Source organism: Mobula birostris, chromosome 26, assembly GCF_030028105.1.
Source record: "Mobula birostris isolate sMobBir1 chromosome 26, sMobBir1.hap1, whole genome shotgun sequence".
Lineage (NCBI taxonomy): Eukaryota > Metazoa > Chordata > Chondrichthyes > Myliobatiformes > Myliobatidae > Mobula > Mobula birostris.
Genome location: NC_092395.1, coordinates 37387561 through 37411114, shown reverse-complemented (window position 1 = coordinate 37411114; position 23554 = coordinate 37387561). Strand labels below are relative to the sequence as shown.

Sequence of the window (23554 nt, the reverse complement as noted above, 5' to 3'; positions counted from 1 at the left end):
TGTACAACAATAGTGTTTGAAGATAACTTCAAGAAGGCACAATTTGGAAGATGGTGGTGTATGTTTCATTTTTGAGAGGGTCTGCAGTAATTTAAAACCTAATACAGAACAAGAATACCCTTCAACTCAATGCCTCTGCTAATCATAATGCCAAAGTAGTTGTATCTGTCTGAACATTATCTATATCCCTCCATTCTGCACATGTTCACATACCTGTTCAAATACAGTGGATTCTATTTAATTGGGGCAGATGCTTATGCGGACAATTCTTAAAGAACAAAATCTTGTTGAGAAAACAGCTGGGATTCCCTTCATGAAAAAAATCTGCAGATGCTGGAAATCCAAGCAGCACACACAATACTGGAGGAACTCAGCAGGCCAGACAGCATTCCCTTCAATTATTTGGGACACTATGCTGCTTAATTGAGGCAAGAGAATGTTGCTGAACATTTTCTAACTGGTGTCAGGTACGTGCATTTGTATGCCATTAAGTACAACACTGCTTTAAGGGAACAGTTTTTAAATAACATTATGGACAAAAGTCATGAGAAATAAACAGCATGACAATTCGGAACTGCTTTGCTCACTGCAGTTTCAGGCATTCGGGCTTGGAGATGCCAGAAATGGTCGAGAGTGAAAATGAAATAATTTCACCACTTCAGGTTAGGAACTATGAAGAATGAAAATGAAAATTTGGAGGATGTAATCATCAACAGCATTGGTTGAATGCAGTCTATTATATGCACTAAGTGTCTGCGCTGATTTTGTTCATTTATAGTCAAATGATCGCTATGTGGATGAATTTCCTCCGTCAATAAGCATTAGGTACTAATACATAGCTTTATAGCACTGTAGTAGTATTGGTAGTATTCTAATTTGTTCTGTAATTCATTGAAATAATTAATTTGTTACTCAGTTTGATTTTTTTATACCGTTTTTAACTATTTACGTGAAACTTTGGCTAACTGGGGCAGCCGCTTGATGTAGCTGTGAGGGTTTGTATATAAAGTAAACTTTATCCATGGATTCTTTCTTGGATCCCAAGGAGCAATTGCAATTCAGAGTTTTGCCAAGCAAAACTGTAGTTCATAACTTTTGGTAATACAGATTGGCTACATGTAGGAACTTAAGGCAGAACCTATGGGGGTCAAAGGTTAAAAGATGCACTCTAGTTGACAGAATCGTGGATGGTAAGGGAGGTAAACAGGACTAAGATTGGTACGCTGATTGAGTAGTGTCATAACAATAACATTGCATGCAACATCATCAAAACAAAGGACCTGATTGTAGACTCCAGGGAGGGGAAGCATTCTGACTGATTGCATCATGGCCTGGTATGGAAGCTGTGATGCACGGAGGCTACAGAGTGTGGTAACTTGAACAGTTCCATCATGTGTGCAACTCTCCCCACCAAGGATGTCTAGAAGAAGTGATGTATCTTAGGAATGCTACATCTGTGCCATGCCCTCTTATGCTGCCATCAGCTGGAGGTACAGGAGCTTTGAAGACCCACACTTAAAAGTATTAACCGTGGTATCTTTCCCACTGCCATCAGGTTCTTGAACTGACCTGAAAAACTCCAATTCTGTCTCTGACTATATTTCCCCCAACCTGTAGTGATGTCTTGTTTAGTTTTATTGTGTAAGTTATGAATAGTGTTATTTATGACATTTCTAATGTACTGTGCTGCATCTGCACAAAATAATTTTCCTGGTATTTATATCCTGGGTGTGCATACCGATGGCAATAAACTAACTTTATACACCTGTTGCCTCTATAGTTGCTGCTGATGCACTGAATTGTCCAGCATTGTTTTGTTTCAGATGCTAGCACCTGCACTTTATTTTGTCTGTTGTTATTTCTTTGCTTTATGCTGTAAATCTCTATCTTTATGTTTATACTCTTAACAAGTGCAACAATAGCACTTGCATACAGTTAGATATGTTTCCATATTTAAATATATTTTAAAGTATGCTGTGTTTGTGTACTGCTTTGCAGAGTGTGCAACAAGCTTTGGTTTAACAGTTCCTGCAGTTGCAGCTTCAAGTAACATCTGTGCTCAAAGCTGAAACCTGCACTTTTTTAAAAAAAAACTTTGTCTTTTGATTTATACTTTTCCTGTTTCCTCCTGTTATTGTTGTAGCTCACTGTTTAAATGCAGAGGCAAAGCAATCCACAGTAAATCACTAGCATTGGCAAGTTCCAGTCACAGATGCAAAATGTGAATAATTTTGGAAGTTGGTCGCCAATTATAATTTCAGGATGCAGGCATGTTTGTATATTTATTGAAACATGTCAACATATGTAGGTGCCAAGATATTTCTAATTTGTATTTTGTTTTTGCAACTGGGACTTCTGCTGAAGTATATGTATGCAAACTGAATGAATGTTGTTCTTGTGCTAAATATCGTGGGTGCTGGTGTTTTTTAGAACTGATAGATTTGCCTACATGCAGAGAATGAGGTCTCTACCTTATCAGTTAAACCCATGTGAAGAATACATAACTATACCTGATCTAATGAAGTGTTGGATTGTAGGCTCCCAGGTGGAATATGGGGAATAAAACAACAGTAGTTCTGTCATCCACATCTTTCTTTTCTGCCCCCATCTATTCTATTTGTCTATCCCATGCACATTCTTCCCATTGTTTCCATCTGCCCACCATGCCTCCCTTTATTTGGTTCAATTTTTCATCTTCCTATTTCATAATCTGCAGCTCTTTCTTGTCTCCACTTATCACTTCTTTGGCTATCTCCACCCTTCTCTCCTCCACCTGACTCAATCAGCCAATCAACTGCTCCTCACCTGGATCTGCCAGGCACTTGCCAGCTTTCTCCCTTCTCCTCCCCCTCACCTCTGTTAATAATTATCTCCCTCGTTCAGTCTAGGTGAAGGGTCTTGACCCAAAATATTGACTGACTGTTTCCCTCCATAGATGCTACCTGAATTATTGAGTTTCTCTATCATATCACTTTTGTTTGCCCCAGATTTCACCTCTATTGTCTCTTCATTTTAGAAAATTGTTGAAAATGTACTTGGTTGAAGCTCACTCTGAGTCTTTTTATGTATAAATAAATCCCATGTAGAGTGATTTTACTTAAAAAAAAAACAGTTTAACCTATTAGTCTTTTGACAGCTCGACTGAAGATTGCCAGTTATTCTATTTTTCTATCCTGTTTTCACAGCTGTAATGTTTTTCTTTCCAGATTCCAACAACTATTGAAATACAGGTGACCCCAAGGTTATGTCTATTTGGGTATTGGAAATTTTGGCCTATAAGAATTCACAAATGACTACCTTAAAACTTTGAGATGTGGAATAACATTCATTCTGATTGAATTTATGTAGGTGCAGGAAAGAAAACTTTTTTCCATCTCTCATTTCCTGATACTTGCACAGATGATGCTGCTTCATATGATGGAAGATTGTAGTATGGGCTGTTGTCTAGGAGAACACCAGCGCCCTCCATTCTTGTAATACAAGCCAATGTCTTGAGCTGAAATAAGCCTGTGATCTTGAGAGGAGACCTACTTGCATGAGGTTGTTGTGATTCTAAAGGCTGATTTATACTTGACGTCAAATGTATGCTGCAGGTACAGCGTAGCTGCGTACCCTATGCCGTACTCTACGCTGAACCCTACGCCATAGCCTAACGCGCACCTCTCCCAAAATGTAACTGCGCATCATGGCGATGCAGCCACAACAACTGTGATTGGTCCGCTTGGTAGCATTGCATTTCCTCCTACACTGCAATAGCTTCCCATTAGGCGACTGAAGGGTAGGGGGAAGGAACTCTGGCTGCAATGCTTTCCATAAAGCTTTACAGACCTCCGAAATTATGGAGGACCCTGTGCTTGACACCATTTTGTAGCTAGCTGCTACAGCCTGTTGACTTCCAGCTGAAGCTAAAACTCGAATGGTGATTGCCAGTCTCTGAGTATACTGTGCATACACTGATGTGAAATAAACGGTTGGAGACGATGAACCAAATCGTCAAATCTACCTGCTGACATCGGGAAATATTTGAAATGCACTTCCTTGTCCATGTCTCTCAGTGGCCGGGCAAGCACAGAAAATTTACCCTCCGTCAGTTTCAGTCACCATTGTTTGAAGTTCGAGTTTCTTCGTGTTGAGTTTCAACACGAAGAAACTCAACACAGTGGCATAGAAACCCCACCGTCAACTAGCGTTTGGTGGTGAATTGCAGAGAGATGCAGACACACCAACACACAAGTATAAATGCTCACAACGGTGTAGCCCACTTGCGTAGGCTAGGGCGTAAGCTAGTACGCACAAGTATAAATCAGCATTTAGGCTGTCACTGTTTTTGTGCTTATGACATCTAGTAAGGAAGTGAGGCAGTTCTAGTCCAGTAGTAACTCTGCAAGGTAAAAGACCATGCATTTCTTTTTGCTGTAAGCTAATTTACTGAAGGGTTACTTGGGCAAGGCCAACATTGAATTCAACATTTGGTCACTAGGATTGATTTGAGCAATTTTTCACTTTTTTTGTCAGGTGTGTGGCAATGTTATGCCTTCGGAGCTGGAGAACAAATCTATAATGTCACACTTGGGATGTTGTTGGGTTCCATGGCTTTTGTGTATCACACATAATCAATAATGTTGACTGTGGACTGGCTTTTGTGAGGGTAGGGATTTCTAGAGACTGAGGTACATCAACAGTGTGGTATTTTTGGCTGAAATTGGCTGTATTTGTTTCACTCTCCTTTGCCTTTTGCTATTTTTCAGCAACATGAATTACCCATGGGGCCTCTTATTAGATTTTTTAATTCACAGTTTGATATACCAGGATTATAGATCAGGGGTCCCCAACCTTTTTTTGCAACGTGGACTGGTTTATTATTGACAATGTTCTTGCAGACCGACTGACCCCGCGGGGGAGGGTGGGTTAGGGTTGCCAACGGACAAGAGTAGCAGTCAAGTACGTTGTTTACCCCAGGAGAAACTACAATGACCATGAAGCCTTGCGTGGGCACCAGTGCGCATGTGTGTACATGCTGATTTTTTTCTACAAATCGTTTTTGGCGATTCTGTTCCGGGGGGGGTGTTAATCATGACCTGAATATAGGTGATAAGTGGCTAATACACTCAATTTCGTTTCTAAAACGGTTTATCTAACAAATTTAATATTAAACACACAGCGCATATTTTCCTCGCATGAATATAGTGATAAGTCAATTATCAGGGGAGGACAGGGGAACTTGAATTAAGTGTTGAATGAACTTCCAGTAGAAGTGATAGAGGCAGGTTCGATATTATCATTTAAAGAAAAATTGGATAGGTATGTGGACAGGAAAGGAATGGAGGGTTGTGGGCTGAGTGCAGGTCGGTGGGACTAGGTGAGAGTAGTGTTTGGCACAGACTAGCAGGGCAGAGATGGCCTGTTTCCGTGCTGTAATTGTTATATAAGTCACTTATAAGTCAATAGCATCATAACATTTTAAGTAACATTTGGATATTAAACACACAGGACATACTTTCCCCATATGAACATATAAAATCATTGCAACACGCCAATATCGCTGAATCAGTGGGAGCCCTGGGCTTGTTTCCCTGCAACAAGACGGTCCTATCGAAGGGTGATGGGAGACAGCGATACTCAAATGGGTTCCTTATGTCCAGTCTATTCTGCAATTTAGTTTTCGTTGCATTCACTGCAGAGATATGTTGGAAATGGAAGCAACGTTTTCAGTGCTTTCGTGGCTATCTCAGGATATTCAGCCTTGACTTTGATCCAGAATGCCGGCAGAGATGTTATGTCAAACATGCTTTTCAGCCTGCCGTCATTTGCAAGCTCGAGGAGTTGATCTCCTTCCCGCGCTGACATGGATGACGCGCGGGTAATGACCTCGCGTGCGTTCAAGTTCAACAGTGGCCGTGACAGGGAATGAGGAAAGGTGCAGCTTACTCATATCGCCAAATCATATCGTTTCCTCGCGGCCCGGTAGCGCATGCTTTGCGGCGTGGTACCGGTCCGCGGCCCGGTGGTTAGGGACCGCTGTTATAGATCATTGATCTGGTCCCTTCAGTAGTGCGTTATTTGCTCTATCTAAAAATGCTATTGTTTGTTTAGTGTGCATATAGTTTTCTGTTGGAGCTGCACGAAGTTTTTTTTTTAAACTTAATGTTTCTCCTTGCCTGCTTCTTAATATTGAAACTGTTTCCCCTACTTGGCTTGATCATCTTCATAAGAGTGTAGGATATATCAGGGTACACAGTGCAGATTTTAATGCTAATGATGGTCACTTTTGAATTGCTAATCTATTACAAATTTTATCTGGTTTTAGACTGGTGGTAACTATATAATATGAAGGGTGAAAATAAGATTGATTTTCATGGGCATAGTAACCTGTGCTCTGTACTGCTTACAAAGCTTTCAATTATCAATTGTAATTTTCACTTAAACAGCTTTTAAAAGCTTTAAAACTTTTTTTTATCGACAAATCGCTGAAGGATGACCTATATCTAACAATCCTGAAGTGTTTTATGCCAATACTGTTGTAGAAGGCTGCTTTACAAGCTCAGAACGTGAAGGACAAAACTCAGCAGTTTCTTTTTGTGTTGGTACCACTTTTTTGTTTATCCTTTTTATTGCATCGGTTGTGCTACTAAACCACTCCTGCATGGCAAATGTTGCAGTTTCTGACCCAAAGTATATTTTGTCCTTTCATCTCCAGTAGTGACTGGTGACGAGGAACGTTGACTAATCGCCGAGATAGGACGATGAGGAGTAGTATATTTGGAATTGAAACTGAGATATTTGGATACTAAAGGAAAAAGAAGTTAAAGTCTGATGAAGGACTCTCTGTAGAGTCAAACCTGGTAGGGTAGCCTGGCCACACAATATCCCAAGCTGTGAACTCATGGAATGCGTGCACACGAGTTCACTGATGTCTTCACGGACATATTCGACTCTTCACTCATGCAGGCTGCTGTCCCCACATATTTCAAATCAACCACCATCATCCCTGTACCAAAGAACTCTGCCCCTATAGAACAAGATGAGTACCGCCTGATGGCATCGATTCCAATCACCATGAAGTGCTTTGAACAGCTGATAATGGCACATATCACAAACTCTGTTCCTGGACACTCACCAATATGCTTACCAACAGAACTGCTCTGCGACAGATGCCGTAGAATCTGTTATGCATCTGGTGTTGACATATCTAGAAAACGAAGACACTCTTGTCAGACTGCTGTTTCTGGATTTCAGTTGGGCATTCAGCACTACTGTCCCATAGACTTTGCTGAACAAATTCCTACTCCTTGGTCTAAATATATCACTGTGCAACGAACAGACCTCAGATAGTCAGGAGTACAACCACTGCTCCTTCCATATCATCCTCAACATGGGTCTCTTCCCCCCAGGGCTGTCCGCTGAGCTCATTCTGTACAGTCTGCTCACACGCAACAGCAGGGTCAAACAGCCGAACAACTTCAACTTCAAGTTCGCCCATGACACGTCTACATGTCCGTGCATATACTTAAGGCGGAAGTTGATCATTTCCTGATTGGTCAGGGCATCAACGGATATGGTGAGAAGGCAGGTGTATGGGATTAAGTGGGAGCCAGGATCAGCTATGATGGAGTGGTGGAGTATACTCGATTGGCTGAATGCCCTAATTCTGCTCCTGTGTCTTGTGGTCTAACAACAATGAGTCAGGCTACAGAGAGCAGGTGGAAGAGCTCAAGGCCCGATGCCAGGCAAATAACCTCTTCCTTATTGTCAACAAGAAAAAGGAGTTGTTTATTGACTTGAGGAGCACTCTCACCACTCACACCCACCTTTCCATTGGTGACACAGCTGTGGAACTTGCAAGCTCTTTCAAACTCCTGGGAGTGCACATCATACAATAACCTCTCATGGTTCCAGGACACATCATACACAGTTAAGAAAGCTCATCAATGCTGATAATCTACTTTCTAGGAAGTTGATGAGAGCTGGATTTTGCACATCCATACTCACACCGTTCTACAGATGCGCAGTGGAGAGCATCCTGACAAGCTGCATCACTATTTGGTGTGGAAATTGCACTGTGGTGGATAGGAAGGCAAAACTCAGTGCATCAGTGATCCTGGCCTACCTGTCATTGAGGACATATATACAGAAAGGTGCTGGAAAAGGGCCCGTAACATCATGAAGAATCCCACCCACCCTGCTCATGGACTATTTGTCCTTTCCCATCAGGGAGAAGGCTACATTGCATTCACACTAGGACCGCTGGATTGGAAAAAAAACAGCTACTTTCCCCAAGCAGTGAGACTAATCAACACCACTCACTGACCTGCCTCTTGACACCCTCAACCCCCATTACTATATCATTTCCTGTTGGTCACCTGATGTACAGACATTCCTGTGCCTAGTGTCACTTTGATTGTCTGCCCTTAAATCTATGTATATAAAATAACTTGTGTAGTTATATTCATTGTATTTTTTTCTGTTATTGTGTTCTTTGTCTTCTGTGTTTATATTTGTGATCAACCAGATTCAGATTAACAATTATTTTGTTCACCTTTGTGTACAGAAAATGACATGAAATAATCTTGACTCTTTGATTTCTTGAAATGTGCTTGAGTACATGATTGGCAAAGAATTTATTAAATTAAAATAGATTAGAGGGACCATAAAATCTGATCCTACTACAGGGGATCCAGGTTAATTGTGACACATCAGGACAAGTACATTTTGGCCCAATTAAACAGCTGCCCAATTAGATGAAGTTTCAACGAAATAGTTAAAAAAGGTATTTTTTATAAAAAGGCTAACTACTGTTTAACTGAGTAACAAATTATGTATTTAAATGAAATACAGACCAAACCAGAACACTACCAATGCTACTATAAAACTGTATATTAGTTTCTAATAGTTATCCACAGAGGAATTTATCCAGTGTATGCTGCGGTGTATGGAGCCTTGTCTTCATTCTGGGGCAGCTCATTCACATTTGGTCCTCATGGGACACTCAGTGCCCACCTGTGGCTCCAGGCATGTGACAGCAGTCATGCCCTCGTACACTGCTTCGACAGGTGAGGGTAGCCAGTGGGTCACATGTTCCAGTGAGACGGGGACATGTTTGTCCTAGCATGTGAAGTCAGGATTGGCCAACTGGGCGGATGAGATCAAGACTGAGATCCAAAAGCCAAGAAGATGGTTCTGCAATGTTTCGAAGAGTCGAGGGCTTGATGAGGCACAGAAGAAGTCAGGGTCATCCACTGCAACCAGGGAAGGCCCCAGCTTGTGATGACTACTCGTGCCACTGGACCTAAACTTTGAGGTCAAAAGAGTAGAACTGCCTCAGTGCAACAACTTTTCCACTTTAAAATAAATTCTGCTGCGCAGGTGTCACTGTCATTGTTGAATACGATGGACAACCAACATGCTGCTGTGTTCTTTTGATTGACTGTAAATGAATAAAATTAAAAAGTTCAAAAAATTCAAAATAACATTTATTTTCGGAGTACATGCATGTCACCCTGAGATTCTTATTCTATGGGCATACTCAGCAAATCTATAGAACAGTAATGGTAAACAGGATTGGCAAACATTAGGAATTGTAAACTAAACGAGCTGTGCAAATGCAGATAATAAATAGCAATAAATAACAAACATGAAATAACAAGATAAAATTAGCACAGGCACCTAGTGCAGATTACGGACTGCCATCATACAATGCTATCGATAATTACATCCTCCAAATTTTAATTTTCATTGTAATGTTCAAGATGATTATTGATACCTTTAAATTCTTCATAGTTCCTAACTAGTTGAAATAGTGAAATCGGTTTGTTTTTACTCTCCACCATTTCTGACATCTCCAAGTCTGAATCCTTGAAACTGCGGTGAACAGAATAATTCTAAATGATCTTACTGCTTATTATTCACCAACTATCAGTGATAAAAATCAATGCTTTTTGAATAAAAACACACGCATTGATGCTATTTTAAAAATTGTTTGCTCTAAGCACAGTGTAGTGTCTAATGCCACATAGATTCATGCAACTGACGCTAGTTAGAAACTGTTTGGCAACAGTCTCCTGTCCCGATTAAGCAGTGTAGCGTCCCACGTAAATGAAGAGAATTACACCCATTTTCTTGAATATTTTTTGTTCTTAAAGAGTTGTTCCAAATAAGCGGCTGCCGTGATTAACTGATGTTCCAATTAACTGAAATCCACAGTATTTCTCATGACTTTAGGAGGTTTCCTTGTCCTTAATCTCATGGAACCTACTTTATGTTGAGCATTCCTCAAGGTCACCTCCTATTGTCCATCTAAATTTGGATTTGCCTCCTTTCCCTGTATCTTCTTTTGACTAGGTTTGGACTCAGTTCCTTGGGATAGAACCTCATGAATGAATAGTGGTGAATCTTGTAATCTGCACTTTCTAGAGTTGCTGCAGGCCTGAGCAAATTACCTATCTGTGTTTATGGATCAAGGGTAAATAATGATAAAATGGGGGTTCAAAGAAGAATATTGTATAGAAGTTAGTATTGAAAATGGAGTAAGTTCAGCCATATGCTTAGTCAACTTAAACAATGATAATTGGCAGATTCAGAAAGGTTTGTTTCCTGATTATTGATATCTATACAATTTGCAAGTTGCAATACCCATTGAAAAAATCATTGAGCATGTATATTTGACACATTCTTTTAAGAAGAAAGAAAGATCTGTTGGAAAATTATTACATTTTGTGTTTGTGACTGAATCATAACCATGAAGTATGTTAATTCTATATTGTTTCAGATCGATGACGTTGCTGAGGGAGCAGTGAAACCACCATCAAATAAATACCCGATTTTCTTCTATGGTACTCATGAAACGTATGTAATTCTGCCTTTTCTTTACAACAATTGATTTATGATCAGTTAGGATACTTTGTTGGTGAATCTGGATTTGTTAGCCAGTATATTCCTCCATTTCCCACCTTCCATCCATGAAAGTTTTTCACTATTGTGTTGCACTGTATATGGGAATGAGTAATTGTATTGCCATATTTTAGCCGGAGTTCATCTAGTCAGTATTAGTGTAGATTCTAAAAAGGTGATATTTTGTGTTTAAAGAAATAATTGTAAAATATTTCATAATAAGTATACATTCATTGTCCACTTTATTAGGTACACTTGTGCACTTGCTTGATAAATGCAAATATCTAATCAGACAATTGTGTGGTAGCCTAAATGCATGCAGACATGGTCAAGAGGTTTAGTTGTTGTTCAGACCAAACATCAGAATGGGGAAGGAATGTGATCTAAGTGACTTTGATTGTGGAATGATTGTTGGTGCCAGACGGTGTGATTTGAATATCTCAAACTGCTGATCTCCTGGGATTTTCATGCACAACAGTTTTTAGAGTTTATGTAGAATGGTGCAAAGAACAAAAAAAAATTCTAGTGAATGGCAGTTCTGTGGGAGAAAACATATTGTTAATTAACGAGATCAGAGGAGAATGACCAGACCTGTTCAAGCTGGCAGGAATAAGACAATATCTTAAATAACAACGTGATACAGTAGTGGTGTGCAGAAGAGCACTTCTGAACACAACATGTTGATCCTTGTAGTGGACAGACTATAGCAGCAGAAGGCCACACCAGCTTCCACTCCTGTGCCTAATAAAGTGGCCAGTGAGTCTATATCCCCATTTATTATGATGACCCAAATTCAAGTTCTTAATGCACATTAATAAGACTTCTTAAAGCTACTGTACACTTGCCCCCATCCTGAAGAGGACTTTCACTACTAATTAGTGTTTCGTCTTGTTTAGTCAGTTTTCTAGCCACACTGCATCAGCTTTTTCATTCAATAGCCTTCAATCTCAATGGCAAGCCCATGATGTGTCACTTTATAAAATACTTTTTAAAAGTGTATGTACATCGTAAGGATTGCATTTCCCTCATTAGAAAAGTTCCATATTGTTGGTAGGCTCATTTTTGTAATATATTATCCAAAAAAACAGTAATGGTGATTATGATGTTTTGAGAATATTCATCGTTGCACCCTTTTTTTTAAATAAAAGAAAGCAAGGGTGTATTATTTCCACATTCTAGTCCTTCCGTCAACACCGTTGAACCTATAGTTGTTGAGAAGATTATGACCTTGCATCTTCCCTTTCATCATCAATCTGGAATATACCTTTCTTCGACTAGGTGACTTATCCACCTTAAGTACAGATAATCTTTCTAATACCACCAATTAATCAAGTTTCACACTAATCAGAGCCTCAATTGCTTTCATTTTGCACGTCTTCTATCTTTTTACTTCTCCCTCACTACACTGTATTTGGGCCAAAGTGAAACTTTTGATTCCAATTTATTCAAGCATGATGTGTTCCTATTCCATTTGAAATGGCCCTTCTTTTTATCTTGGAATTTTCAATATCTTATTTCAATCCTATTGTAAACCTTTGATTATGATTGCTGTTTCAAAGCTAGAAAGGTTACCTGTGAGAAAACACTCCCTGACATGTAGTTAAGATTGTATTCTCTCATCTTTTTTTAAAAATCCTTAATAATCAAGGTCCCATGTATAATGTTGAAAGCTCACATGTTATATTTAGTAATTGTGTAATAGACATTTCTTTTATTTTGGTTGCCTAGAGCATTTTTGGGTCCAAAAGATATTTTCCTTTTTGAAAAATACAAAGACAAATACGGAAAGCCAAACAAAAGGAAAGGATTCAATGAAGGATTGTGGGAAATACAAAACAACCCAAACGTCAGTTTTACTGCACCACTGGTGAGTTGAGCATTTGTCATATTTGGTATTGAATTACAGAGTGTCAAACTATATTTATGGTAATACTCTGTCTGATACTGAGTGATATTAAACTAATGTGTATTTCAGTGATTGTCAGCAATTTTCTTCTGAGGAGAAATGTATGATTTAAGTCTTGGGAGGCTTTTACTTGTATAACAATGATAATTGTGAATATAGCTAGATGACTTGCGCAAACTAAATATTTTGGTTTGTGATAAGAAATACTGCAGTGCTTATGCAGGCAGTTGAAATAATTTTAGAATTAGTTTCTTTTTTTAATATTTTCTTTAAAATGTATACTCTACTTTTAATGTATAGAAGATCAGAAACAAGTCAAAACTTTTGTTCCTCTAGAACACCAGTTGGCAAGGAGGCTTTGGGTGTAACAAGAACTTCATGGGTAAAGCGTAAATTTGGTCTCCTGAGTCAGGTGCTGTAAGAGTTAATTGGAGTCTTGTCATTTGACAAGGAATGAAGTAGTCATTATTTTGGATTGAAAACTGGATAAGGTTTTTTTAAAAATAATGTTGCTCTTTTGGTCAAGACCATGTATACAAGTTCAAGTAGATGTCTACAAATTACTAAGATCTTTTACAGAATTAAAAAAAAATTAGAATGTGGTTTGATTGAGCATATGGGTTTGACCTTCTGGACTGAAGAGTGAATATGTAAAATATTTTTGTCAATGAAACATAGATCCAGTTGAGTACAATAATTCCTTGTGCTTACTTAAAAAGACCCTGAACTAAATGTTGAAATAGTTTCCTTATAAAAAGGAGAATGTACTATCTGCCCTCTGTTAATTTCATGCTCACCTTGGGGAGTAATCTTTACAGATTTAAGAAAGGAATAAAACGGGTAAGTACTCAATGCTCAGGTGGGCAGCATCTGTAGAAAGAAATTCTCCTGTTCTCTGATCTTTGAGCTCTGTGACCATTCCCTCACTTCAAAGCTTAGTCTCGTACTTTGGTGGTGTTCCACTGTGTTCCCAGGAAGGAGAACTCAAATGGAATTGAAATCAACTCTAAAAGGAATAATCATTGCATTTTATACAAGATGCGTTGCTGTGCTGAGAACGTGTTGCAGACCCCTGTACTTTCCACTGCTATGATGAGAACCTGGTATTATACTCAGTATTCTGCTGGTACTCCCACAACAATGAAATGGTGAAAGTGATCTTGTGCTGTGTGGAGTAAGCCACAGAGGCATCATTCATCAACAGCCTTTTGGGGGCTGGTGTTCGATATGATGGAGTTGGGTGGGCTGGAGTGATCCACTCTGGCTGACACAATGACTGTAATCCTTGGGACTGCCCCTGCTGTTCCACATATTTGACCCCCAGATTCTGTGTTTTGCTCATCTCCTGTTTATGATGATGAAACCTGCTGTCTTTGCCACTCTTTTCTGTGCGAGCAAGCTCATGTTCAGTGAGATGTACCAAGATAGTAATTAATCCCTGCTTCCTCCAGCGATCCTTACCATGGCAAATGCTGATCTTTAGCCAATTTAATTTGCTTTACATAATATCAAGAAATGGCTGGGAGCACAGAACACAGCATAATTTGTAGGACCGGTATCCATTCTAACTAAAATCCTAAAAGTTTTGTGTTCCAGAAGTTGAAACCTCATTGTCATTCAACCATACAAAGGAATACAGCCAAAAAGCAGCATTCCTCTGGGGCCAGGGTGCAAAGCAGAGTACCAACAGTCGCACACAGCACATGTAGCATATATAATTATGATAACAGAAAAACATAGTTACAGAAAATATCATATTAATATAGCCCAAATCCCTGAGTGCCATGGCCTGTAGATTGATGGTGCATTGATATTATCTTGGAGTGACATTTCTGCAAGAATCCAACCCAGCACCATTGAGAGGGGCCAGCCCCCAACCTAATACGGAATCCAGTGGCACACAGCTAGCTCTGATGTCTCCTTTGCTGGTGACTGCAACAGGCAACTTTGAGGCATTAGGGCCTTAGCCACGCAACAACTGACTGTTAGTCTTTCCGATGAACTAGTGAATTGTACTCGTAGTACTCTACGTTACCAGTGTTCAACAGGGTCTTGCGACCATTTCTACCATTTGTTGGATTGTGCACCACCTGGGTGGCTGAAGCAGGCTACAACACGGTGCACAGTGAGTTCAGCTACAACACTATCTAGGAATCGGCTGCACCTCTATTCCAATAAAGCTAAAACTCTGTCCTGTGGTATGTCCTGTGCATGACAAGGCAGGACAAATCCAAGCTGCAAATTACTGCACAATCAATCTAAATTCAATCATCAGCTAAATTATAGAAGGTGGTCTTGACATAAGCAGTCCTTACTTTCCATTACCCACCTTGTCAGTACCCAGGGTCGTCTTTGCTCCAGAACTTACCAGTTTTGGTCCCAATATGGGTCAGAGCCTGATTTCAAAGAAAGCTGCCCATAACATTAAGGCAGTATTTGACTGAGCATGGTAGCAAGGACCCTGGTAAAACTGTCCATGATCATCAAGGAGAAAGCAGTCCAGTGGTAGATAAATGCCTCACAGGAAGGAAGTTGATGGAGTAAGGAGGCACATTATGCTTTGCTATATTAAAAGAACTATATTAAAACAAGCTGCTTGCTTATGCTAGATTTTGGATTTTTCCTTGGAAAAGAAATAAATAACATTGGCTTTAATTTCCTTTGTGCAAAAGTTCAGAAGCTGATTTGACATCTGCTTTACCACGTTTAGCCATCAAGCTCATCTGACAGTGAAGTTCCAGAAAATGAAGCACTCCCAGGGAGTGGTGTAGAGGAGGACAAACAAGTGAGTGATGAGGAATCTGACAAAGACAGCATTGAACAGAGTGGCATCAAGAGGAAACCTGTCCTTCCAAAGGTAAAGCCTTAGTAATTCACTGGTGTGTCAGATTTGTTTTTATTCCCTCTTCCAAATATCTGTCATCATTATCTTAGCTGGTTTTGCTGCTATCCACCATTTTGTTATTCCCTTCTTTCCTGTGGGTGGTGATTCATGCTACTATTCATACACATAAATACAAATAGGATTTGTTAAACTCAAAAGATAACTAACTGTCATATTTATAAACCCCTCAACACATCTGACCTTGAGGGTAGACTCTGAAAAATGGATTCTCACTATCCATATCTTGGTCAGTTTCCCTGTCATCTTTGTAACTCTTCTGTCATTATAGTCCTGCCAATCTTCTTTCTAATATGTGTATACAATGTCTTGTGATTCTCTCTCATTCTACTTGCCAAGGATATTTCACAGATTCTTTTAGCCCTCTTGATCCCCTGTTTAAGTTTCTTTTCTTGCTTCTTTTTACATTCCTCAAAGACCGATCCAGTTTCAGCCTCCTAAGCTTTATATTTGCTGCTTGATTCTTTTTGACTAAATTTGTAATCTCGTCTTGTCATCCAAGGTTCCCAAATCTTGCCATTCTTGTCTTTCTTCCTTATAGAAATATTTTGGTCCTGAGTTCTGACCAACTTGTTCTTAAATAATTTTCACATGTCAGATGTGGATTTACCCAATAGCAGCTGCTCCCAATTTGCTCTCCTGCATAATATAATTGTCATTAGCCTTTCTCCAATTTACCACTTTTCTCCATGGTTAAGTCTCGTCCTTCTCCACAACCAGCTGAAAATTTATAGAGTTCTGATCACTGTTCCCAAAATTATGTTCCTATTGAAACACTGATCACCTGGCCAGATTCATTTTCCTATACAAGGTCAAATATGACCCCTTCCCTGTTTGAACAATAAACACACTGTCACGAAAGCCTTTTGAATGCACCTAACAACAAATTTTACCTTGTCTTAAGCATCCCAATCATGAGAAATGGCATCTGTACATCTGCCCTATCAAGTTGCTTTGAAATTTTATGTTTCAATGAAATCACACCTAAATCATCACTTCCCTCTGGTGCTCCTCCCCCTTTTTATTTCTTCCATGACCTTCTGTCTTTTTTTATCAGTTTACTTCCTAGCTCTTTACTTCATCCCCACCCTATTCAGGTTTCACCTTTCACCTTGTGTTTCTCTCTCCCCCCCCCCCACGTTTTGAATTTACTCCTCTGCTCCCCCCCCCCCCCCATCCTTCCGAAGGGTTTTGGCCCAAAATGCCAACTGTACTCTTTTCCTAGATATTGCCTGGCCTGCTGAATTCCTTCAGCATTTTGTGTGTAGTGTTCTCTCCCTGTTTTCCTTTTGTTAAAGCCAGTAAGAGTGCTTTAGGGGGCAGGGCTACTGCACTCCTGCTAGTTATGGCTCAATTGTCCCTCAGACCTCTCCACCAAACCCGAGGGTGCAGAGAGCCAGCAAATCGACACCCTCTGTCTGACTCAGTTAAATATGTGCAGCGTTATACCTGGTCTTGCAAAATCCCGTCAGTATTTCAAAGGCCTGAATAATAAAGCCAGAGTGACCATTGACATTTTAAGATTATAAATCATTACTTTGAAGTTCTAAATGTAAAAGTTTGAGTACAGCCACTTTCATGTAGAACAGTATATGCAGGACCATTCCATTTCCCTTGGTGTTGAATATAAATGTTTTTGACTGATGTATTGCTCAAGGATTTTGGCATAATAGTGGGGCTGTAGAATAAAGGCAGTCGTGTTCCTTAGAATCGTTTACAACAAGAAATAGACCCAGGAAAATGCGGGAAATGGCCTGTCTGATAAAGGTTGGCATTTTTTTTAATACAGTTTACTTTATCAGAAAATGGAAGACCAACTGGTTAACGGAACCAAAAGAGTACAGTGTGTGAAAATGCCTTGTAAATAAATTTACAAGAAAAATATAGCAGAATTTTACAAAACAATTTTTAAAGAAAAGAACCTGAAAAGCAGTGAAAAATTGCTTGCTGCATAGCACCTTCTAAGTGGCGCTGTGGGATAAGCAAGGTTAAACAAGGAAGATATCTAAGATCCACTTGGAAGTGGAGGTGTCAGTTGGAAAGTACAGAGACTTTGAAGTCCAGAGCTTTTGAGGCCAATAGTGTAGTGACTAATTTTGTGAATACTCCAGAATTGGAATAGTGCTGAAATCTCTTTAAATCTTCAGAATGAAAGTGGCTTCAGAGATGTGAACTTTATTAACATTTGAGTTTTCGCTGAACTGGGAATCAACATGGGTCACTAAACTTGAAAGAGTAGGTGAATCCCCATAATTTTAGATATTATCATTAAAGTTTGAATGAGCTTGATTTTACAGAGAGTGGTCAAGTAGATGGACATTTAGAATAAACATGATATCATTTTTCAAAGGTAAAGATTAGAATTTCGACAGCAGTTCATTAAAGCAGCATGATAAATAAAAGTTAGATGGAGATGATTTAAATAGTGAAGCTGGTATTGCATTTGAAGATTTTAATTAGTAAAACAAGTTTGAAGAGAATTTGAAAATTCAGTCGGAAGAGGAAAATATGATAATGAGTTTAACTGTATGCTTAAGTTTATGATCTGATTTTAGATCGAGAGCAATTAAGATGTACATCTTGAAGGCAAAGTCTATATATAAATGGTACAAGTTGTATGGACTTTAACGATAGCTGAATAATTATTATTAAATTTTAAATTTAAAATGTGCCATCACCACTCAAATTCTGTGAATCTTCTATTGATCTTCTAATAGTGTTGCATGCTATGCTGTATTAAAATCCAATGAACTCCATGCAAAAGGAAAAGAGCAATGTTAGTAATTGTTAGAATAATTATGTTGGTAGAATGGTTGGTGGTATAGTGGCATTGGTACTGGACTTTGATGTGGATGGTCCTGAGTTCAATTCTGGCCGGGTCCCAACCTGGGCAGCAGAAGGGCCTGGCAATCTACTTGTGTATCTTGCCATGAAAGCTCTATGGACAACGACTCTATCCACAGGGTTGCCATGAGTCGGCAACGACTCAATGGCACTCAGCAACAGCATAATATACTTGTGACTCTTTCCAGCTTTTTGTCAATCAAAGTTATTTTTTTATAGATGTTGCATTCCAACAATCTACAAACATTCTGATCAGAGGAAGAAAAAACTTACTTTTGCCACATTCTAACTTTGTAGCGACCTGCTCCAAAACGTGCTCGCAAATCGAGTGATGAAGAGGAAGAGGAAAGTGGTTCCAACTCGCTTGAGGAGAATTCTGAAGCAAGTTCCTCAGAATCTGAGAAAAACAGTGACCAAGTAAGTATAAATACAGTAAACACCAATTCTTTGGAGAAAAAAAGTTACTCTACTGTTTCCATTAGTGTTCCTTTGGTAATTTTGTGATCTTCTTGCCAAGCAACAACCATTCCATCTCACGTGTAAGGCTCTTGTGCTAACTGGTTTGAACTTATCTGCTGTGTAGCCAATCCAGATGAATTTGAAAAAACACAGGGGAAAAAAAATAGTTCATCTTTGACCTCTTCTGGGGTAACACTTGATTACCTTTGGCTCAATCTGGCATTTCTGAATTACCAATTTTAACTGCTATCCTATGATTCAGGAAATTGTCAAAGTAGTACAAAAACCAGTACTGATAAACTATTCATTTATAAATGCATATATTATTATTGTGATGAATGGACACTTGATATTGTCAGCAAAGCAGCTGTGAAAAATATTTAGATAGTTGGCATTATAAATTTTTCTTTCTCATTTTTTAAATTAGGAATTCACACTAGAAAAGAAAGTTATTTCCAGAACACCTCGGCGTGGTCCTGCAGCTGGAAGAAAGAAAAAGGTAAATGAGCCTTAGAAATTTGGAATGTTACTGTCTATGTGAAAGAATAACTATCTTAATATCAGATGGGGAAAATGACAAACTTAATAATGATCTAAAGGTTTTTATTTCTCTTCACCTGCTTTGGTTCTGAAATCTAAGGTGAAATCTATGATGAGAAATTTCACATCTTGTGTGGAATGTGCTTATTTGCCCATTTACCAGTGCATTTACAAAAGTCTGTATTTCTGCATATAGGTAGGCAAAGCAGCAGGGAAATTTCTACTGACCTTGCACTAGTTACACCAACAGTCTGGCGACTCTTTCCTGAAAGTAATAAGTTTTAACTTCAATCATCTTGATTGATTAGCCACTTTTTTCAATATATAAACTAAATTTACTGTGTAACTGAATACACTAAAGTAGTCTGAATGGCCTTGAGTTCCCATAATTCCTATACAAGCATAATAAATAACCTGTGAAGAATACCAGCATTTATTTTGTTCTACTGTATATCTGCCACTTGAAAATCTAATAGCACCTAAAACTTATAGCACTTTGCTGTTTGCTGCTGCACATTGTAAAAGAAACTTGTTAACTTTAGGGCATTTGAATATGGGGTTTGTATTGCTGAAGGTTGGAGAGGCTAAAAAGTAAGTCTGTGGATTAAAATTGGGCATTGGGATAAGAATTGACTGTAGTGGTGATGGAAGAAGGACCACAATTGGGACGGAGTCCTATGATCAGTTGATGGAAAGTGGGGCTAAGACTCAAGATTCAAGACTAAAGACTCAAGACAGAAAAAGCCAGCAGCTTCAAGGAGACTTGACATTTTTTGTAGGGTAGGTTAGAATTTTTGGAAAAGGGAAACCATATTCTTTAGTTCCCATCAAAGGTATAACACTCTAGTCCATGCAGCATATTGATTTTGTGTACGGTGTTGGTGTCATTTTTTTTTACCTTGATCTGAATTTCTAATCCTGTGTCCAATATAGAGCTAAAACTTTACATCTGCCAAAATGCAAACTGTTTCCATATGTTGTCCTTGCCTTGTTATCCTGACTTGGCCAGTGCCCTTTGTGACTCGCCATCTTGATTTTGTCTATGTACAAACCCCATTTCCAGAAAAGTTAGGATATTTTCCAAAATGCAATAAAAACAAAAGCCTGTGATATGTTAATTCACGTGAACCTTTATTTAACTGACAAAAGTACAAAGAAAAGATTTTCAATAGTCTTACTGACCAACTTAACTGTATTTTGTAAACATACACAAATTTAGAATTTGATGGCTTTGCAACACACGCAACAAAAGTTGGGACAGAGGCATGTTTACCATTGTGTTACATCACCTTTCCTTTTAATAACACTTTTTAATCGTTTTGGAACTGAGGATACTAATTGTAGTAGATTTGCAATTGGAAATTTTGTCCATTCTTGCTTGATATAAGACTTCAGCTGCTGAACAGTCCATGGTCTCCGTTGCCTGATCCTCCTCTTCATGATGCGCCATACATTTTCAATAGGAGATAGATCTGGACTGGCAGCAGGCCAGTCAAGTACATGCACTCTGTGTCTACAAAGCCACGCTGTTGTAGCCCGTGCAGAATGTGGTCTGGCATTGTCCTGCTGAAATAAGCATGGACGTCCTGGGAAGAGACGTCGCCTTGATAGCAACATATGTCTCTCTAAAATCCTAATATATGCCTCAGAGTCAATGGTACCTTCACACATATGCAACTCACCCATGCCGTGGGCACTGATGCACCCCCATACCATCACAGATGCTGGCTTTTGCACCTTGCGCTGATAACAATCTGGATGGTCGTTTTCATCTTTGGCATGGAGAACTCGACGCCCGTTTTTTCTGAAAACTAGCTGAAATGTGAACTCATCTGACCCCAGCACACGTTTCCACAGTCTTTCGGTCCATCTGAGATGAGCTCAGGCCCAGAGAACTCGCCGGTGTTTCTGCATAGAGTTGATGTATGGCATCCTCCTTGCGTAATGCAGTTTCAAGTTGCATTTCTGGATGCAGCGACGGACTGTGTTGAGTGACAATGGTTTTCTGAAGTACTCCCGGGTCTAGGTGGCTATAATTGTCACAGTAGCATGATGGTTTCTCAGGCAGTGCCGCCTGAGGGCTCGTAGATCACCCCGCGCATTCAACAGTGGTTTCTGACCTTGCCCTTTACTCACTGAGATGTCTCTGAATTCTCTGAATCTTTTCACAATATTATGTACTGTAGATGTTGAAAGACCTAAATTCTCTGCAATCTTGCATTGCGAAATGTTCCTTTTGAACTGACTAACAATTCTCTCACAAATTTTGGCACAAAGGGGTGAGCCACGACCCATCCTTGCTTGCAAAGACTGAGCCTTTGATGGATGCTACTTTTATCCCCAGTCATGATACCTCACCTGCTACCAATTAGCCTGCTTAATGTGGAGTCTTCCAAACCGGTGTTACTTGAATATCTTGTGCACTTTGCAATCTTATTTTAACTCTGTCCCAACTTTTGTTGAGTGTGTTGTAGCCATCAAATCCTAAATTTGTGTATATTTACAAAATACAATTAAGTTGGTCGGTAGAACTATTGAAATTCTTTTCTTTGTACTTTTGTCAGTTAAATAAAGGTTCACATGAATTAACACATCACAGATTTTTGTTTTTATTGCATTTTGGAAAATATCCCAACTTTTCTAGAAATGGGGTTTGTAATACCCTATTTTTCAGAATTGTTTGTTTCCCTTAAATCTGTCATTCCTGTAGGTTGCCGATTGCTATGAAACACATTCAAAATCTTTAGTTAGAAATTCATGTGCATTCCTGCTCTAACCTTTTTCTGTAACTACCTCATATATGTCCTCATTCTTTCCCTTTCTTGTTGTTTGTTTTCTCCTATGCACATCCCATCAATCTGTCCCTCAATTTCATCATCAGTGACTGAGCCTTATTGGAGTTGAACTCTCTTTATATTGCATTCCTCTACGCTTGTTAGGATTTTCTTAAAGCTGTTTGATTTCTCTCTGAAGTGCTTTGGGATATTTATTAGTTGAAGTAAATATCAGTTATTTATGAGTGATTTGTAAGAGTTCCTGTTTTTAAAATATATTAAAAGGCTAGGTATCTTTAATTTTCTTTTGTAATTTTTTTTCTAGAAGTATGATTCTGAGGAGGAACAGGAGAATAACGAGGATGAAGAGAAAGAGAAGAAGCATATAGAAATGAAGGAAGATGATGACGATGATGACTACAAGAAAGAATCTGACTCTGATGACTCCATAAAGAAACCTGTTAGAGGTAGAAAACCAGGTACCACAATGAATGCTAATATGTTTTACATTCACTGCCATTGTGTTAACTTAATATTGATGAGGTGGACCATCTATCAGGTTTAGTTGTTCCATAATGGTTGGTTGGAGTGTGCTAGGAAATGCCAGCCATTTTATGCTGAGCCACCCTGTTTCAGGAAGTTTACCCTGTTGTGTAAAAGCAAGAGTAATGAATTCTCTGAACTTATTACCTTAATAATATCCTGGTAGTTCTCCAAAGTTGGATTCCTTGTGAAGCCTGGCAACAGAGCACAAATTGCTGAAATTCTCCAGCAGAACCAGAATTTGGTTTAATATCACTGGCATTTGTCATGAAATGTGTTGTTTTCTGGTAGCAGTACATTGCAATGCATAATAAGAATTTATATAAAAAAAAAGGCTACAATTGGAAATGTATTTTACAAATTAGTAGTGTAAAAAGGGATTTTTTAAAAAGAAGAGAAAATACTGGGGTAGATTACATAGGTTCATTGTCCATTCAGAAATCTGTTGCTAGAGGGCAAGAAACTGTTCCTTAGAAAGTGTCTTCAGGCTTCTGTATCTCCTCCAATGAGATGAGTACTGTAACTGCTGAATTTGTGCCAGACTAGACCTTCTGTGGGAACAGTGAGACAATTGTTTCAAATAAACAAACTGCTGCAGGGGAGGAAGCAAGTATAAGATCATTTTTGCAGTTTTTGATTTATCAAGTTTGTAATGTTTTTGTGTTCTTAATTAACTTTAAAAGCTATTGCTTGATTGGT

The 23554-nt window shown here is 39.0% G+C and overlaps 1 protein-coding gene across 2 annotated transcripts in view; it reads left to right on the top strand.

Annotated features, from left to right (window-relative positions):
• hdgfl2 (HDGF like 2) overlaps positions 1–23554 on the top strand; it is an 86630-nt gene that overhangs the window by 25383 nt on the left and 37693 nt on the right. The window contains exons 2-7 of one of the 2 annotated variants that reach the window (XM_072244148.1): positions 10766–10842; positions 12616–12754; positions 15504–15650; positions 18837–18956; positions 19426–19497; positions 22638–22779. In XM_072244148.1, coding sequence (XP_072100249.1) covers positions 10766–10842; positions 12616–12754; positions 15504–15650; positions 18837–18956; positions 19426–19497; positions 22638–22779 — 697 coding nt within the window. Of the gene's footprint in view, positions 1–10765; positions 10843–12615; positions 12755–15503; positions 15651–18836; positions 18957–19425; positions 19498–22637; positions 22792–23554 lie in introns of both variants that reach the window. The other variant, XM_072244147.1, reaches the window with a different exon arrangement.